Source organism: Macrobrachium nipponense, chromosome 15 (assembly GCF_015104395.2).
Source record: "Macrobrachium nipponense isolate FS-2020 chromosome 15, ASM1510439v2, whole genome shotgun sequence".
In the NCBI taxonomy this organism is placed as follows: domain Eukaryota; kingdom Metazoa; phylum Arthropoda; class Malacostraca; order Decapoda; family Palaemonidae; genus Macrobrachium; species Macrobrachium nipponense.
Genome location: NC_087208.1, coordinates 23,801,736 through 23,819,415, shown reverse-complemented (window position 1 = coordinate 23,819,415; position 17,680 = coordinate 23,801,736). Strand labels below are relative to the sequence as shown.

General features: G+C 39.4%; 1 protein-coding gene across 2 annotated transcripts in view; it reads right to left on the bottom strand.

Annotated features, from left to right (window-relative positions):
- Window positions 1-17,680, bottom strand: part of LOC135227032 (ATP-dependent RNA helicase TDRD9-like) — a 564,113-nt gene that overhangs the window by 117,564 nt on the left and 428,869 nt on the right. For both annotated transcript variants that reach the window (XM_064266821.1, XM_064266820.1), the window contains 2 exons: window positions 3,829-3,960; window positions 1,880-2,005 (listed from right to left, as the gene is read on the bottom strand). In XM_064266821.1, the coding sequence (XP_064122891.1) occupies window positions 1,880-2,005; window positions 3,829-3,960 (258 nt within the window). The remainder of the gene's footprint in view (window positions 1-1,879; window positions 2,006-3,828; window positions 3,961-17,680) is intronic.

Below are 17,680 nucleotides of genomic sequence, written 5' to 3'. Positions count from 1 at the left end.
GTCTCTCTTTGGATACTTGGAATTTGCGTTGTAATCTAACCAGTAACTTCGTTTTGTTATTATTACTGGAAACAAGCAATGATTTTTTCATTATTTGCGCTTTTGGACTGTTATATGTAAATTTTGCGCACCGCAAGCTAGTATGTATTCATTCGCTCGGAAACTAGTTCCGCATATGAGGCGTCACTAAAAAACATCGAAAAATACGACATAAAAAGTGTCGAAAATCATCATAACCTCAAAATTTTTGTTGTAATCTAACCAGAAACTTATTTTTATTAATATACTGTGCTAAACTATAAAGGATTTTTATCATAGTATGCGTTTTTTAAAAGCGTCGTTAACTCGGAACGTCGGAAGCGTCAGCGTCGTAACCTCGGAACAAGCGTCGTAACCCAGGACGGATTTTTCCATTGAATATTTTAGAAAAAGCGTCGTAACCTCGGAACGTCGTAAGCCGGAACCGTCGTAACCCGGGGACTGCCTGTACTACCACCTGGCCGCCCACTGCATGTGCCGCGAATTTTGAAATTCTGTCGGACTTCAGAGAATACAGCTATATATATATCTGTCAGGTAAGTTTCATGAACAAAATATATTTTATGATGGATAAACAGTTTTACATACAGAAAACAATGGGAAATAAATATAAATGACAAATTAAATAACTACATGAACATTAAACACCACTCTTACCTTTATGGAAAACACTTATTAGCATATGGAAGATGGAGAGGAGGGGAGAGAGAGGAGGAGAGGTTATATTTTGGAAGGGGCATGTCCCTCCATAAGGACTTCAGGTATCAAGGACCTATCTGGGGTTACTTCTCTTCATTTTTACTGGCACTATCTGAGGTTACTTTCCCTTTTCATTTTTACTGGCACTAGGACCAGCTTGAGTTACTGAATCCCTATCTCACAACAAAATTGTCCAGAGACATTTGTTTCTGGCATTTCTTTAAAATTTTTCTAATGTTAAACATGGCATTGTCTTTAAACATGTTGGAGAGACAGATTAAACTTTGTTGAGATGATAATTCTCCAAAAACTTTTTTACATCACTCCACTTTGTAAACATGTCCTTAATCTCTAAGTAAAACATTATGTATGCCCATTCGCTTTCTGAATTTCTCAAACCAGCCTCTGCTGGTCTTAAATTCAATAACAGCAGTGCTTGTTGTAGGCATTTTCTCACTGAGATCTGCATACAACCTCCTCAAACACTTTATTACGAGTTTTTTCTTAAATTCTATAGTGTTTCTCACCCTTTTTACAGAAGACCTAGCACTTTGAACTTTCTTTTGGCCCATGGTGGCTTATTTAGCAGTTGTACTCAAATAAAAAGCACAAAAACAACAAACACAAAAACAGAATCGGTCACAAAAGAATATGGGATGCTTCGTTTATGTGGGGGCCAGTCATGCCTTGGACCCTGGATGGAACGTTTCCGAGCGTACAAAAACAAAGGAAACGTACAATAACCAAGACAAAATTTTGTAGAAAAAAAAGTAAGATAACTGGAACATACAAAACAAGGGGTGTACGAAAATCGAGGATTGACTGTATATCTTTATTACTTTACTTGTAGCATATACTTTTTACAGAAAAGTATAAAATCTAGTTATATTGGTAAAGTCTAACCTTCTTTTTGACTTATTATCTTTGTTTTGCTTTTACAAACATACATCAGTAAAAGATAAATTATCTTGATGAATCCACATTGCATTACATTTACTATATAAGATTTAAATAGATAACATTGATAAAATAGTTAACATTCATAAATGCAAAGTACTATTCATTAATGAGTTATTTCAGAATGAATACAAAACTCTGCCTTTCTAAAACTCAGCTATCATTCACAACACAATACACTTACCTTTGACCTTGAGTAATTGAGGTTTTTCGAATTAAATGAATATGCAGAACACGATACAGAACTGCTGTCATCAACAAAGAAGTTATCAAATTCTCTGCTATAAATGGCACGCAGCTGATGATTTTGCTGTAAATAAAAATTACAAATAATGATACTCCAAACTGCAAAAACTTTGAGAGCCTTGAAAATTGAAATTTCTAAATACAAATATATATTTTTCATACAAATCAATGATTATATGGACAGCTTTGTAAATTTCTACAAAATGAGTCACATCTGTCTCCATGAGAAGCATGATGATGATCTGCTGTAAACAGTAGCATTGTATATAGTTCCTCTGGTATTCAGCATTTTGGCTGCCTCACTTGGTACAGTTGTCCCCCAGTATTCACAGGGGTTGCATACCACACCCACCCACAAATACTGAAACCCCCTCTAAAAAATGCTTGTAATTTCTTATCTTAATAGTTCAAAAACCAAAGAACCCCTCTAAAATGCTTATACTGGATCTAGGGATTTTTCCCATAGGCTTTTTGCAGTAGGAAATTTAGCTGCAAGGAATTTTTGCTGTAGAATTAATGAAGTATGTCTAAAGTGTGAAAATAAAAGGGTATTATAAAATAGTTTATTTATTCAAAACAGGAAAATAAGGTAAAAACAATTCTAGTTACAATAATTTTTCAAAATGATTGCGAAAAAAAATTAAAGCAAAGTTTATTACAAGTTTAGAATGACTGCAAGTTCATTGCAATACTCCATAAATATTGAAGTTCACGCTAAAAATTGTACATCGAAACAATCCTTTGTATTCCTACATATATCTTCATACTTTTTCTTCATGTAAGATGCTGCGCCACGTTCGAGGTCAATTCTTTTCTTATTTGCTAGATACCCTTCGTGTTTTGAAAGGTTTATCAATTTCCAAATATTTGGGTGGGTGTTTGTGAGAGAACTTTGTAAAGCATTATGAAATCCCTCCACACTATTGTGGGTGTTTGGTTAATTATTCACAATCCATTCATAAACATTCTACATATCCACATGAAATGTTGGAGCGACTTTTCCTCTATGAGGGCCCCTGCCTCTTACCCCACCAATATAATGGGTTTAGAAATAGGAAATCAAGTCTTGAGACAAATCATCATTGTCAACTAGTTCCTCAAACTCAACAATAATGTCACTAAGGGGAACAAATGCAAATTCTGCAAAGCATTTAACCATGGTGTTGAATTCCAAATCACTTTGGTAGTGCACATTATGGCTAAAATACTTGCTTTTATTAAAACTTTTAGAAGTGATAGCTAATTATCAAAGACCGTTGCATTAGAAGAATGCACGTATGTAGGTATATATGTAATTATCTGTTTAAATTCTAAAAGTACATGTAATAGCTAATCACCTTATAATCTTATTCAATATAAGTTTTACTGCAAAATTCCTCACAGCAAAAAGTCCTATGGCGAAAACTATTGCACCGAATATTCCTGTCACCGCCTATACCTGCCTACTTTAGTTCAAAAACCAAATATACCTTAAATTATCATCCTAAAATATTTTGCCAAGAAAATATGAAAATACAGTAGTAATTGCTCTATGAAAATATCCACAAATAGGCAAATAATGTGGATACGTATATGTTCCACAAAAAAACCTGCAAATATGTAACTGAAGCAGTGAATGCTGAACCACAAATAAACAGGGATGTATTGTAGGATGACCCAGCTACTAGAGGGCATTTAAGAAGATAAAGATTATCCAAAGGCCTAATTACTAACTGATGTAAATAAGCCTACCCTGCCATAACTACCAGGCAATAAGAATATACAATACATATATCTAAATACATGATACAGTACATCCGAAATTTAGAAACTCAGTAGTTTAGCACCTGCATTGTTGTAAATAAAAATGTCACACAATGCTTCATACATAAATATAAAACAATTTACCTTTGAAAGATAAAATTCTTCAGCATGCACAGCATATCCCATACGAATAAGCATTTCATTTATGGATTCTTCAGCTCTTCCATCAGGAGGGAGAAGATGCATACGCACTACTCCATGAACAACGCTGTATATCTGAAAATTAATTTCACAACATAATTAATAGACAAGCCTAACTGGTTACTAGGATGTATCATCAACTAGATCCATATTCTATACCCACAATCTGAAATAAACTGTAAATAAAATATCTTTTATGTTACAATAAATAAATACAAGCTTTAAATGAAAATGAAGAGAAGTGCTATGATTACTTATAAGGATGGCTACTCCTCAAAGTTGATCATACCAACACTAAGAACACTGCAAGGCACATGGAACTGCTGGCTCATGTGGCTAGATTTCCCCTCTCATAATTTACCCTTTTGTATGACACTAGATGAACAGAAATCTCTAAAATTATTAATACCTCTACTTCTGTTTCACAAAGGAACTCAACAGCAACGGCCACTAGCAAACACTTATTTTAAATGTTCCGGATATAATTTCAAATAGCTGGTATCTCCTAGATGATTCATCATTTAGTGCTCAATTTCTTGCATCAAACATAAAAAAATCATTGTTCAATAAAATATTTCAGAGAAACAAGAAATTGCATCTGACACCGATATTTAATCTCCTTCTCCTTCACTTTCCTGTTTTTTTCAAAAGTGTGAAAGGAAGGCTGATAAGAAAACAAAAATTGCTTGTTGAATTACCAGGAAAGTGCCTTTATCTTTACCTAATCTTTTCCCAGTGTTTTATTTCTAAATCCATACTGACTGTCCTCTCCCAGTTGTTGTGGCAAACATGGCAAATTCCATTTGCCTTACAAGGTGTGCCGGCCCCACCTCTGCACTTTTTTCGACACATGTACAGGCGGCCCGCGGTTAACGGCGCAATCACTCGGCGCAATCACTCAACGGCGAATCGGTTTTACGGCGGTTGTCAAAAATATTCATTAAAAAAATAAGGCATTTTAAAGGTATCTTTACGGCACAAATTTCAGTTAACAGCGCCGCTAGCGCCGTTGTCTAACGAGTTCATACATATGTAGAAATGCCGTTCAGACCATGAAGGTTATGCAAATTATATTAACAAATTTTATGGAGAGTTATTACGTAGGTATTAGGGTAAAATATATGCCTCTGACGCTGTTCTATGCCGAAAATATCGAGTTACACAAGTGCAAATTTAGCTATGGATGTGTCGATTCATAAGTGTTCATGCTTTTGTTTAAAATGTGTATGAAAATGTATTACGTGAAAGGCATTTTTATTTCTGTACAGAAATATGATACAAAGGCAGCTTTTGAAATTGCCCTTCACGTTATCAAATACGATGTTTTTTCATGTTCTTTCTTGTAAGCCGCCGCCTGCCGCTCTTCCGAAAATGTCGATTTAAAAAAAGTGCAAATTAGCCATCGATGTGTCGATTTTATAAATGTTTATGCTTTTATGTTTAAAATGTGTATGAAAATGTACTACGAATAGGGTATTTTTATTTCTGTGCAGAAATATGATAAAAAGGCAGCTTTTGAAACTCCCCTTCAACTTATCGACTACGATGTTTTTTTCAAGTTCGTTCTTGTATGCCGCCGTCTGCCGCTCTTCCGAAAATATCGAGTTAAAAAAAAAAAAAAAGTGCAAATTTAGCGATCGATGTGTCGATTTTTCAAATGTTTATGCTTTTATGGTTAAAATGTGTATGAAAACATATTGCGTAAAGGTATATTCATTTTTGTACAGAAATAAGATACAAATTAAGGCAGCCTTTGTAACTAGGCTCCACGTTGTAAGGGGATGGTTTTTCATGTTCGTTCTTGTCCGCCAGTTCCGAAAAATGCATTGTGTTATTTTATTAATTACGCATCTTTTCCATAAATCCTTTAAAAAGTTATACATTATTTCACTGTATCCAAGAATATTGTATGTATTCTCATATTATTGTATTTTAAAATACTACGGCAAACTTAAGCCAGTATTCCGCGGAGCGGCCAATGTTGTGGTTTGATATCAGCTGATGAATACGAGTCTGTTTCACCATAACGCAATTCTGAGCGAATGCTCTTGCTTCTAGTTAGCATAAACGAATATCTATATACTTGACTTATATGAGACAAAGTTATTTTTCCATATACGGTAATGTTGCACTGTAGTAAGATGATCGAAATACAAGCCAAACAGATGTTATCCAGTTCGGTTGTACTTAGAAAGAAAAAAAAAAATAGTAGTTTCTCGTTCAGTTGTTCATGGCTGTACACGTTCACGCAACGAGTATAACGTTAACACCATACTTTCATCATTCTCTTTTGCTGTTATTGAACTTATGTAACTAGAAGATGGATAAAGTTAGACCATTGTAAATTGATCTCTCATAAAATCGAACTATCGTAAGACTAATGATCGTAACCTGAACACTACAGCTACCTGTACACTGTATAAACTTTATTATATCTTTACATACTTTAGACACCCACATGTACTGTACAGTAATTTCTATAGTACTATACTGCATAAATATAATTTTACTTATTGCGCCGTTGTGGGATTACAGCTCCTTTGACTGGTCTAGAGTTTCGAAAGAAGGTGTGCGGCGGCCGTAGGCTTTAAAATCGCTCAGCGTCGAAAATCGCTTGGCGTCAGTGGCCAGGAACGGAACCCCTGCCGCTAACCGAGGGCCGCCTGTACCTATAAATCTATTCATACTCTCAACAAAATTTTTGTGAATAGAGGCAGTCAAAACTTGTGGGTGGTATCACTTAACGGTGTTTTGGTTTTACAACGCTTGGCTAATGACATCGTTATCCAAATTGCCAGTAAGCAATTTTTGATGCTGGTAAGTGGTTTATTGCTGCCAATAGGTAGTTTATCAGCATCATAAGTGCTTGATTTATTAGCAATTACAGCATTGTAAATGCCATTTATTACCATAATTATTGTGAAGCTCCAGTAAACAACAATTTTTGGATATCAGCACTCGATTGGGAAGGGAACCCCATTGTTAACTGGGGACTGCCTGTAAGGTGAAAATATGCTTTTGCTGTTAATATGATATTTTTATTTTAAGATAAATTTTTAAATATACTTACCTGGCAGTTATATACATAGCTATATTCTCTGACGTCATGACGTCACGACAGACTTTTCGAAACTCACGGCAATCGCCGACCGTCGGTCAGGTGATCGTTACCTGTACGCCCTCTAGATAGTTACCTGGAAACCTCAGATTTTCTCTGTCGCCCGAGCCGGCAACTTCGTCGTTGTGGGCTCCTCGATAGGTCTTTCGTACTCGCTAGAGTATTTCATTGTTTGGTGAAGTATTTTATTGGCTTTTGCTGTGGTTGACTTGGATTGATTTTGGATTACTCAATTAACAATGTCGGACTCGGGAGTTGTTTATAGAGTCTGCTGTAAAGGGGGGTGTAGGGTTAGAATTCCCAAAGCTTCTCTTGATCCCCACACACTTTGTGTGAATTGTAGGGGTAGAATTTGCACTTTTGAGAATAGATGTGATGAGTGCTTGATTTTGGATGATAAGGAGTGGAAGGAGTTGGACAGGTATGTCCGTAAACTCGAGAGAGATAGGATTAGAAGAACTAAGAGTTCCCTTTCCCGTTCATCAAAGAGTCAGGAAGTGGTAGATAATCCCATAGTTCCTTCCCTTGCTCCTTCTGAATGTAATTTAGTAGAGGTATCAGCTCCCGAACCTGTCCCCAAGTCGGGGGCGAAGGACTCAACCTTTGCAGGTATTCAAGCGGTTCTTGAAAAAATGGGCCAGCAGATTGCCTCTCTTACTGAGCAGGGCAATCGCACTTGGACTGTTGTAAGTGCCCTAAGTGCAGGTACTAAAGTCAGTGTAAGTGATAAGTTTAGTGTTAGTGCCAGTGTAGTGGAGGGTGCGTCTGATCGGTCCTGTCGCGCTCCTAGACCCAGACCTCTTACAAGCTCCCGGACCCATGGGAGACGTAAAGTCGAAAGTCTAAGGGAGGCGAGAGGCTCTAGTATCTGGTCGGGCGTGCCCTCAAGCAAACCTGCGGACGCTTCCCAGGTTGCTTCAGACAGCCGTAGAAAAGAGAGCTCTGTGTATAAATGATTTAAGGTCTTCTTAGGTCAGCAGGATCTTTTTGATTTGGTATTTTCCTACTAAGATGAAGTCGCTTCCAACATTGACGGTTATAAGGTTTGGTTTGTAGGTCTGGGTTTTGCTCTCTCTCTTAACTATGAACTCCTCTGTTTGTGTTCCTGCTTTATTATGAAAAACGGGAGCTACACAGTGTCTCAATCTGCATGTCTTCAACTGTGTCTTCTTCTGTCTGGGTTCCTGCTTCGACACGAGCAGGAATCGACGTCGTCGGCGATACAAAGGTTCAGGGGGGTGACCTGAGGGGTTGGGGGAATATCCGTAGGGGGAGGAGGTAGAGGAGCGGGAATTTGGAGGTAAGGAGAAGGTGAGGGAGTGGGGATATGGTGCCAGGGTTGAGAGGTTGTGGTGCAGGGGGCAGATTCGTTCTTGGATCGAATCTGGGGTTGCTTGGAGGTTTCCTGGGCAGTGATGGCTGTCGAGGCTTTACAGGTGGAGGAGGGATGCCCTTCATCTTCCAAATCCTTTGAAGTCTGAAAGGACATCCCTTGAACCAAGCATGATGTTGCTGGTTGCAATTGGGGCATCAGGCAACTGTGTGGCCTTTCTCCTTGTATTTCTTCAAACATTCTTCCGTTTTGTGTTTCAAACTGCACACTCCACAGATGTGTTTGGATTTGAATTAGTTTTTGTGATGGCCATACCTCTGACACTTGAAGCATCTCAGAGGCTCTGGAACTAAGGCTTCGGTCACGTATGTGCCTATAATCCCAAGGCTGATCCTGGACGGAATTTGTCCCTTGAAGGTGGCTTCAATCTTTAGTGTTTTTTGACCGTCTTTGGCAGTGCATCTCTTGGCGTCCATGATGTTGGGGACCTCGAGGACTCGATCAATGGTGATATATTTGGGGACTTTACAAATCATCCCCTTGCTGATTTTTGATGCAGGATCGAGTGGCATGCACAGGTTGTCTTTCTTCAGGAGTTCCGCAGATTTCCGATCTCTGGGAGTAATTATAAATTCTCCCCTTAAGTTCAGTCTGGCTATGAGGTTGGTGTCAGGATACCTCTTCTCGAGGGCCTGAACTGCAGCATATGAAGTCTGGCCTTCATTAGCAACAGCTCTAAACTTGGGAAATGCTGGGAAATCTGCGTAACTCATCGTATTAGGTGCTGTTGTCAAAAGGGAGGTGGTTACTATTGGTGATACTTGGTTCCAAAGACTTTTTCTGTTTCTTCTTATTTCTCACTGTTGCGAAGCCTTGTTCCTCCTCTAAGGGCGGATCCTCCCTGGGAATACCGGGCGAAAGGGGTCTCTTCGAGGCCATACTTGACTCAAAGCAGAGGTCCACTAATGACAAGAATTATTCCGCAAGGATGACGTAACGTGTTTAGCTGTTTTGTATCACATACATACACATGCATGTGCTCATTTGATGATGGCTTTGTGAAATTCCTGGAGTTTTATGTTAATAATGATACAGTAATTCATATTTCATTAAAGGATGCAAATAGTAATGCAAGAACAAAATAGATTAATACTAATAATATTTGAAAATTAGCGAATTATAATTCATCATGAAAATACAGGCAGTCCCCAGCTTACGATGGGAGTTCTGTTCTTGAGACGTGCCGTAAACCAAAAATCATCATAGGCCGGAAAATTGTCAAAAATCGTAAGAAAACCTTACTTTTAATGCTTTGGGTGTATTACAAACTATATAAAACTGCATTTATACTACATTTAAAAAAAATAAATAAAAAATAAATAAATAAATAAATAAATATTGATTATTTTGCATTTTAGGAGTCATATTTCATCCACCAGATCGGCAGTGTAAGCATCGTAACCCAGGTACAGGCGTCGTAAACCTGGAAATAATTTCTGATGAATATAATGGAAAAGTGCTGTAACCTCGGAATGTTGTAAGCTGAACCAGTTGTAAGCCGGGGACTCCCTGTACACAAGAGTAGGGGTGGGGGATAGGGTTGAACTGACATGTTTACATAGTAAGCTATTTTGTGATTTTGAGGAATTATATTTTAATACTGATATTTTGCTGTGATTACATTAGCCCTTTAACGCCAAAGGGTTATAATAAAAATCGTTTCCCGTATGCCGGCAGGGTCTGGGAGTGAGCGCCGAAGCGGAAAAAATGTTTTTTTCAAAAAATCACAGCATGCTTAGTTTTCAAGATTAACAGTTCATTTTTGGCTCCTTTTTTTGTCATTGCCTGAAGTTTAGTATGCAAATATCAGAAATGAAAAAAAAAAAATCATTATCATATATAAATAATGAGATATATGATAGTGCAAAAACAAAATTTCATATATAATTGTATTCAAATCGCGCTGTGAGCAAAACGGTTAAAGCTAACGAGTTAATTTTTTTCCTGTTGTATTGTACACTAAATTGCAATCATTTTGGTATATAACACATTGTAAAACGATCAAGGCAACACAGAGAAAATATCACAAAATGATGCATGAATTCGTAACGGTTGTAAACAAAACAACTCCTTGATCCGTGAGCTCCCAGCATCCCCCAAGGCGCGTGATTCAAAAGTTTTGCCTAGTAGGCCTATAACTATTTTTCCGCGAATTTTTAAAAAAACTTTTTTATATCAACGTACCATACGTCCAATCGGTACCCAACAGACAATTTATATCGACGTTTAATACGTCCAATCGGCGTTAAGGGGTTAACATTAATAATTGAAAAATGGAGTTTTCATTATAAAATAAAATTTTATTGCATACTTACCGAACAATTATACAGCTGTTAGGTTCCCTACGAATCGCAGACAATAAATTCAAAACTATCGCGGTGGCACCGCCATCACTGATGTAGGTGACATCATCTCCCTCTACTCGAGGGAGCTACAGGTACAACTACCCGGGTAACATCAATTCGTTCTGCCCAGCCATCCACCAGTGGGGAGGAGGGAGGGCTTTGATTAATAATTGTTCGGTAAGCATGCAATAAAATTTTATTTTATAATGAAAATTCCATTTTTATTACAGTGTTTTAATGAACAATTATACAGCTGATTACCCATTGCAAGGATGGGGGCTGTGGATGTAGGGTAAAATATCACAGCAGGCCAAGCAGGCCACCTACAATCAACGCTAGCCACCCTCCGAAAAAGTACATTATAACGCGTCCTGACACCGGAGATGGGCATCAGTCGCGACTTCTTGTTGGTGAAAAACGGAGCTAAAGACCTCTACTCTCCTTTCGAAGTAAGTATTTTCTCCAAAGTTAGAAATTAAGGCCAAATTTTAAGATTTAAACAAAGGGTACTGAAAAGGGTGGCTACGGCAGTGGAAATCTCACCAAAACGCTTTAGAAATTTTTACTTACAACTAAAAATGTTTCCAAGATTGACGCTATCTTGATGTTTACGGAGTCGCTTGTGTCAACAAACTTCCCATTTCATGTGCTAAATCTGCACACCACTTGTACCCATAGACGCTGGGGCACTTTCATCACAACAATCGTAAACCCACCTCTTACCAGCACTTATTTGTACTTATTCAAGGGGACTACGGCATTCTTTGCGGCGTTTTGCGCTCTTCAATTGTTTATCAGTGTTGTCAATTGGTATGTGTTTACCCTCCAAACTAGGTATAAGACTTACACAAAACCGGGGAAATAAGTGAAATTAGCGTATCTATTTGTAGTATATATACATATTAGAGCAATTTTATCATTACTGCATTACTATGACAACTAGAATTCATCGAAACAGTTTGTAAATGCATCGGCGTATGTGTGACGCTCCACTAGATTGGCAACGATGAGCCATTTTTCCTTACGTCGTCTGCTCGTAAGTATACATCCGAAACATTTGTAATATTTGGGGGTTAATTTGGTTGCAAAAAAGGGATAATGGACATGAATTAAATAAACATTTTGAAGTAGAGTTAAACTAAATATTGAGTAAACAATTAAGGGAATAAAGCTTTGCATCTCATAATCAGTGTTGTCGTCTGCTGCTCGTAACTTTGTTTACGGAGTGAGTGCTTAGGAAACACGAACAGCAATGTGGTTCGAGTGCACTGTGGAGTGAATTAAGACCAAAATGTGTATAATTACAATCAAATAAGCACTGTGGAGTTTCAGTTGTGATGGCAGTAAGGATAAAACCACTGATTACAAGGTAAGAATGAATTCAGTTCCAACCATAACCCCGGGAATAACAAGTTTCATACTTTCACTAATATAGACAACAAAATGTTGTTTTATTGTGCTGATTACAACTGCAATCTTGAGTAAGATCAATAAACGTTACATACCTACGCTAACATTGTTCAAATGAGTGCTGGGAAGGCTGGGGAAAGATGGTGGCCGTCACTGATGAGAACCGTCCATGCAAAACGTAGCCGCCATATTGGATTTCAAAACTGCCTTGAAAACATATTTTACGAAGAGCTCACATGCTTATTTTAGTTCATATGGGGCTTTCATATATCACAATATGTTGACGAAACTTCAGTCTTTTAAATGGTATGCTTAGAGTTGCAATTGTATTCATGTTTCACCAATTAAATATCGAGTGAATAAGACCCGTCCACCGTGATGAGGGTTGGCCTGTCGTGATATTCTACGCTAAGTTTTAATTCTAAAACAACATATGACTCTTGAAAACAAAATACCCAAAAGCACTGTTAGTGCCTGTTGTACCTACCTTGTAAGAGAGCTACTGCAGGTGAATAGTGCCTCTGGTCGGTACTCATCTTACATAGTAGAAGGTTGGAGTATCAACAATGGGTGCCTCTACATGGAGTAGAATATCCTCATAGTCATGGTGTTTACCGCTGACTCAACGAAGTTACAACAAAATATTGCCCCTGCCCTGGGCTAAGACCAGAAATAACCAACATGAAAAACAGCTGTCATCTACACCGAAATAAAAACCTTTACTCACCAAAACTAACACTAAAATGACTGGTGAGTACTCCAGGTACATTGTACCCCAGAATTCCCTTTAACTCGTCAACCTTGATACAAGGCGAAACGTAGGCTAACAGAGGGAGCAACCCCCATGTCGTTTCTCCCAACACCATGCCAGCTACCGAAAGTGGACCAAGAGACTTGCAATCTTTGAACACTGTCTTGATTTCTTTCAAATAATGCGTAGCGAACACAGATTTAGACCTACAAAAGGTACTTTGGAGGATAGTGGATAGCGACTAGTTGTGTAGAAAAGCGAGGGAAGTCGCTACCGCTCAAACTTCGTGCGTTTTCTTGATCATTTGCTATTTCTTTACTGAACATCTTGCAGTATCCTTCCCTTTCCTTCCATTTGAGCACCGAGTAACATAGGGTATTTTAAAAATACTTCATGTGAATTAGGTAGCGAGCATTACTACTAACATGCTGACCCCATATCCTCAAGACAAAATCACAAATTCCTAAAGTCAGTGTGGTAAAAATAAACCTGTTTCAAATTAGTGGTCTCTATAGCTTTTGTTTACTCTTGTGGTTCCTTGCTGACGTGTCTCGTATTACAGCTGTAGACTCGCCAGATTATGGTACAATGCTTGATTCTTTGTATATGTTACTTATGATGGCCCTTTGTATGTTATGTGCTTTGTGTATATTCTTGGTTATACTGTCTTTCATGAGGAGTGTGATTTATGTACCTTCTTAGTTAACTCAAGTGTTTGTTTATGTTTATGTCTGTGTTCAACAACGTGTTTTTTATTTGCAGTGTACTACTGTAGTGGAATTGTTTACTGAATAAAACCTTGATTCTGGTTACACCGGGTTTACTTCAATTTATTCAGTAAAACAATTCAATCGCCATGGAACGACTTCTACGCCCTCCCCGGTTCGAGGTGGACCCTGACTCTGCCCAGGCCGCCAAGGAGTGGACACACTGGCTGAGGACATTTACAAACTTCGTTCAAGCAGTGCAGCTGATTACCCCTACGCTTGACAAACTGGTTCTTCTCACTAACTATGTGGCTCCTAGTGTGTATGACTTTATTTCTGAGTGTGAGACTTATGAGAAGGCTGAAGAGGTTCTGACATCTTTGTACGTGAAACCAAAGAATGAAATATTTGCCAGACATTTACTTGCCACTCGCAGGCAAAACTCAGGTGAGTCCCTGGATCAGTTCCTGCAGGCACTGAAGCTACTTGCTAAGGACTGCCAATTCAAAAGTGTAACTGCAGAGGAAGCGTGTGACAGTTATGTTCGGGCTGCCTTCATTAATGGTTTAGTCTCGTGTGCAATACGCCAGCGTCTGTTGGAGAATAGGACACTGAACCTAAATACTGCTTATGAACAGGCCCGCACTCTGGAAATGGCCCAGAAGCATTCAGCCTCCTACTCTTCAGCAGAACCTGTCAATGCTGCTGTGTCAGCAGTGAGTCGAGAGGAGGATTCAGCTAGTGCTGAAAATAACAGTGAGTCTGTTTCTGCTGCTACTTCTGGTGCTCGATGTTTTTTTTTGTGGGAACAACCGGCATCCCCGGACTCAGTGTCCTGCTAAAGACGCAGTGTGTTTGAAATGTAAGAAGCAAGGGCATTATGCTAGGGTGTGCCGCTCTGTGAAACAGGTGAGTGGCTCTTCTTGCCCAAAACATTCTGCAGCAATGCTAGCTTCAATAGTGGGGGCCTCCCTTAAGTGTCTTGAAAAATCCATAACACCTCTCAAGCTTAATGGTACCTCTGTCAGTGCCCTTATTGATACTGGGAGTTCAGACAGCTTTGTGCGTCATGATGTAGTGGACCTAAACAAACTAACTATGTCTCCAGAGCATGGAAAAGTCTCTATGGCTGATGAATCCCTGTCCTCAAACATCTTAGGTCTGTGCACTGTGGACTTGGAGTTGCAAGGAGAGACTTATCACGGTGTTGAACTCAAGGTGTTACAAAGCTTATGTAGTGATGTGATACTAGGGCATGACTTCCTAAGGAAACATTCTGGTCTGGAAATGGATTTTGGAGGAGAAAAACCTCCCTTGAAGATATGTTCACTAGGTGTTGTTAAGGTGACCCCTCCTTTCCTTTTCAAGAACCTGACACCAGATTGTAAACCAGTGGCTAATAAGTCAAGATTATACTCCTTGAGTGACAAGAAGTTCATTGAAGCCGAGACTGAGCGTATGATGTCGAAGGAATAATAAGGCCTAGTAATTCTCCTTGGAGGGCTCAAGTGCTGGTGACATCAGGGGAGAATCAGAAAAGGAGGATGGTTATAGATTACTCTCGTACCATAAACAGGTTCACTGAGCTTGATGCCTACCCCCTGCCAAATATCGACGAGATGGTGAACAACATTGCACAGTACAAGGTGTTCAGTACCTTAGATCTGAAAAGTGCTTACCATCAGGTTGCAATAAGAGAAGAAGAGACACCGTACACTGCATTTGAAGCTGGGGGCAAACTTTATGAGTTCAGTCGCATTCCATTTGGAGTGAAAAATGGAGTAGCAGCTTTTCAACGTGTGCTTGACGAAATCCTTAAGAAAGAAAAAGTAAGTGGTACTTTTGCTTATGTTGACAATGTTACTGTGTGTGGTGAGACAGGAGGAGCATGACCAGAATTTACGGAGGTTTTTGAAGGTGGCTGAGGAGTACAATCTCACTCTAAACCACAACAAGTGTGACTTCAAAGTCAGATCCATTAAATTACTTGGGTATTCAGTAACGGATGGGGAAATCAAACCCAATCCGGAATGCTTGCAACCACTGTGGAATCTTTCACCCCCTAAAGATGCAGCTTCTCTTCGCATGACCATGGGATTGCTTGCACATTACTCAAGATGGATACCTAAATTTTCAGAGAAAATCCGCCCTCTCACACAAACCAATGGTTTTCCTTTGTCCACTGAAGCACTGCTAGCTCTCGGGAACTGGAAGAAAGACATTGCTAGTGTGGTGGTAACGGCCATTGATCTCTCCTCTCTTTTCACTGTGGAAACGGACGCCTCTGATCATGCGATAGCAGCTACTCTGACAGAATGATCGCCCAGTGGCTTTCTTTTCGCACTCTCACTCGCAATGAACAAGGACATTCCTCAGTGGAAAAGGAAGCTTATGCCATAGTGGAGGCATTGAGGAAGTGGATACACTACTTAATTGGACACCACTTCAAGCTCATCACTGACCAACGTAGTGTAAAGTTTATGTTTGACTTTAAATCAAACTGTAAAATAAAGAATGACAAAATAGCGAGGTGGCGAGTTGAACTCTCATGTTTTCACTATGACATAGTATACCGTCCAGGAACAGAAAACATACCAGCTGATGCTCTCTCCCGCATCTGTGGTGCCACTACTGCTGATAAACTCCGAGAACTTCATGAAATCCTATGTCACCCTGGGATATCTCGCATGATGCATTTTGTCCGGGGGCGGAATCTACCTTACTCGGTAGAAGAAGTGAGGAAAATTAAACCACCTCTTGCTAAGTGTGTTTAGAGCTCAAACCTCGATTCATCAAATCCTCGGGACAACTGATCAAAGCAACCCAGCCTTTCGAGAGGTTGAACTTAGATTTCAAAGGCCCAGTTCCCTCTCAATCTAGAAACTAGAAACAAGTACCTCCTCACTGTTGTGGATGAATTTTCAAGGTTCCCGTTTGTTTTCCCTTGTGCAGATATGACCACTAGAACTGTCATCAGTTGTTTGGTGCAACTTTTTGCTTTGTTTGGCATGCCAGCGTACATCCACACTGACAGGGGTGCACGTTTTATGTCTGAAGAGCTGAAGGATTTCCTGAGGATTTCCTGATGAACAAGAAAGTGGGGTTGCCTACCAGTCGCACTACAAACCTTATTTAACCCTAAAGGGAATGGTCAGGCTGAAAAATATAACGGAGTTATATGGAAAACTCTGACATTAGCCCTTAAGACAAGGAACCTCGATGTGTCTCAGTGGGAAACTGTTCTCCCAGATGCTCTCCATTGTATACGCTCCTTGTTGTGCACTTCCACGAACTGTACTCCTCATGAGCGCCTTTTCCTGCATAGTAGAAGGTCCACCACCGGCCAATCGTTGCCTACTTGGCTCATCCAAGGAGGGCCTGCTCTCCTGAGACGCCAAGTAAGATACAGCAAGAACGACCCATTAGTGGATGAGGTTGAAATCGTAGAGGCGAACCCCAAGTATGCTCATGTGAAGCTTCCAGATGGTAGGGTGACTACGGTTTCATTAAGACATCTTGCTCCTATGGCTAGTGACAACCGTGAAAGTACAGATGCTGGGGTTCCTGTATCTCAGTCCGAGGTTCCTGAGGAATTGTCAGTTGCAAATGCTCCTCAGGAGATTGCACGCGGTCTCTCCCATGTGGATATTGCTTCTCAGCATGACACTCTTCAGGAATCCCGTACAGTCCCTCAACAGGTAGCCTCACCTCCTCCACTTCGAAGGTCAGAGACAGTGAGGCAACCTCCAAAGTACCTTCAGGATTACTCCAAGTGAACTTAACTGAGAGGGAAGAATGTGGTAAAAATAAACCTGTTTCATATTAGTGGTCTCTATAGCTTTTGTTTACTCTTGTGGTTCCTTGCTGACGTGTCTCGTATTACAGCTGTAGACTCGCCAGATTATGGTACAATGCTTGATTCTTTGTATATGTTACTTATGATGCCCCTTTGTATGTTATGTGCTTTGTGTATATTCTTGGTTATACTGTCTTTCATGAGGAGTGTGATTTATGTACCTTCTTAGTTAACTCAAGTGTTTGTTTATGTTTATGTCTGTGTTCAATAACATG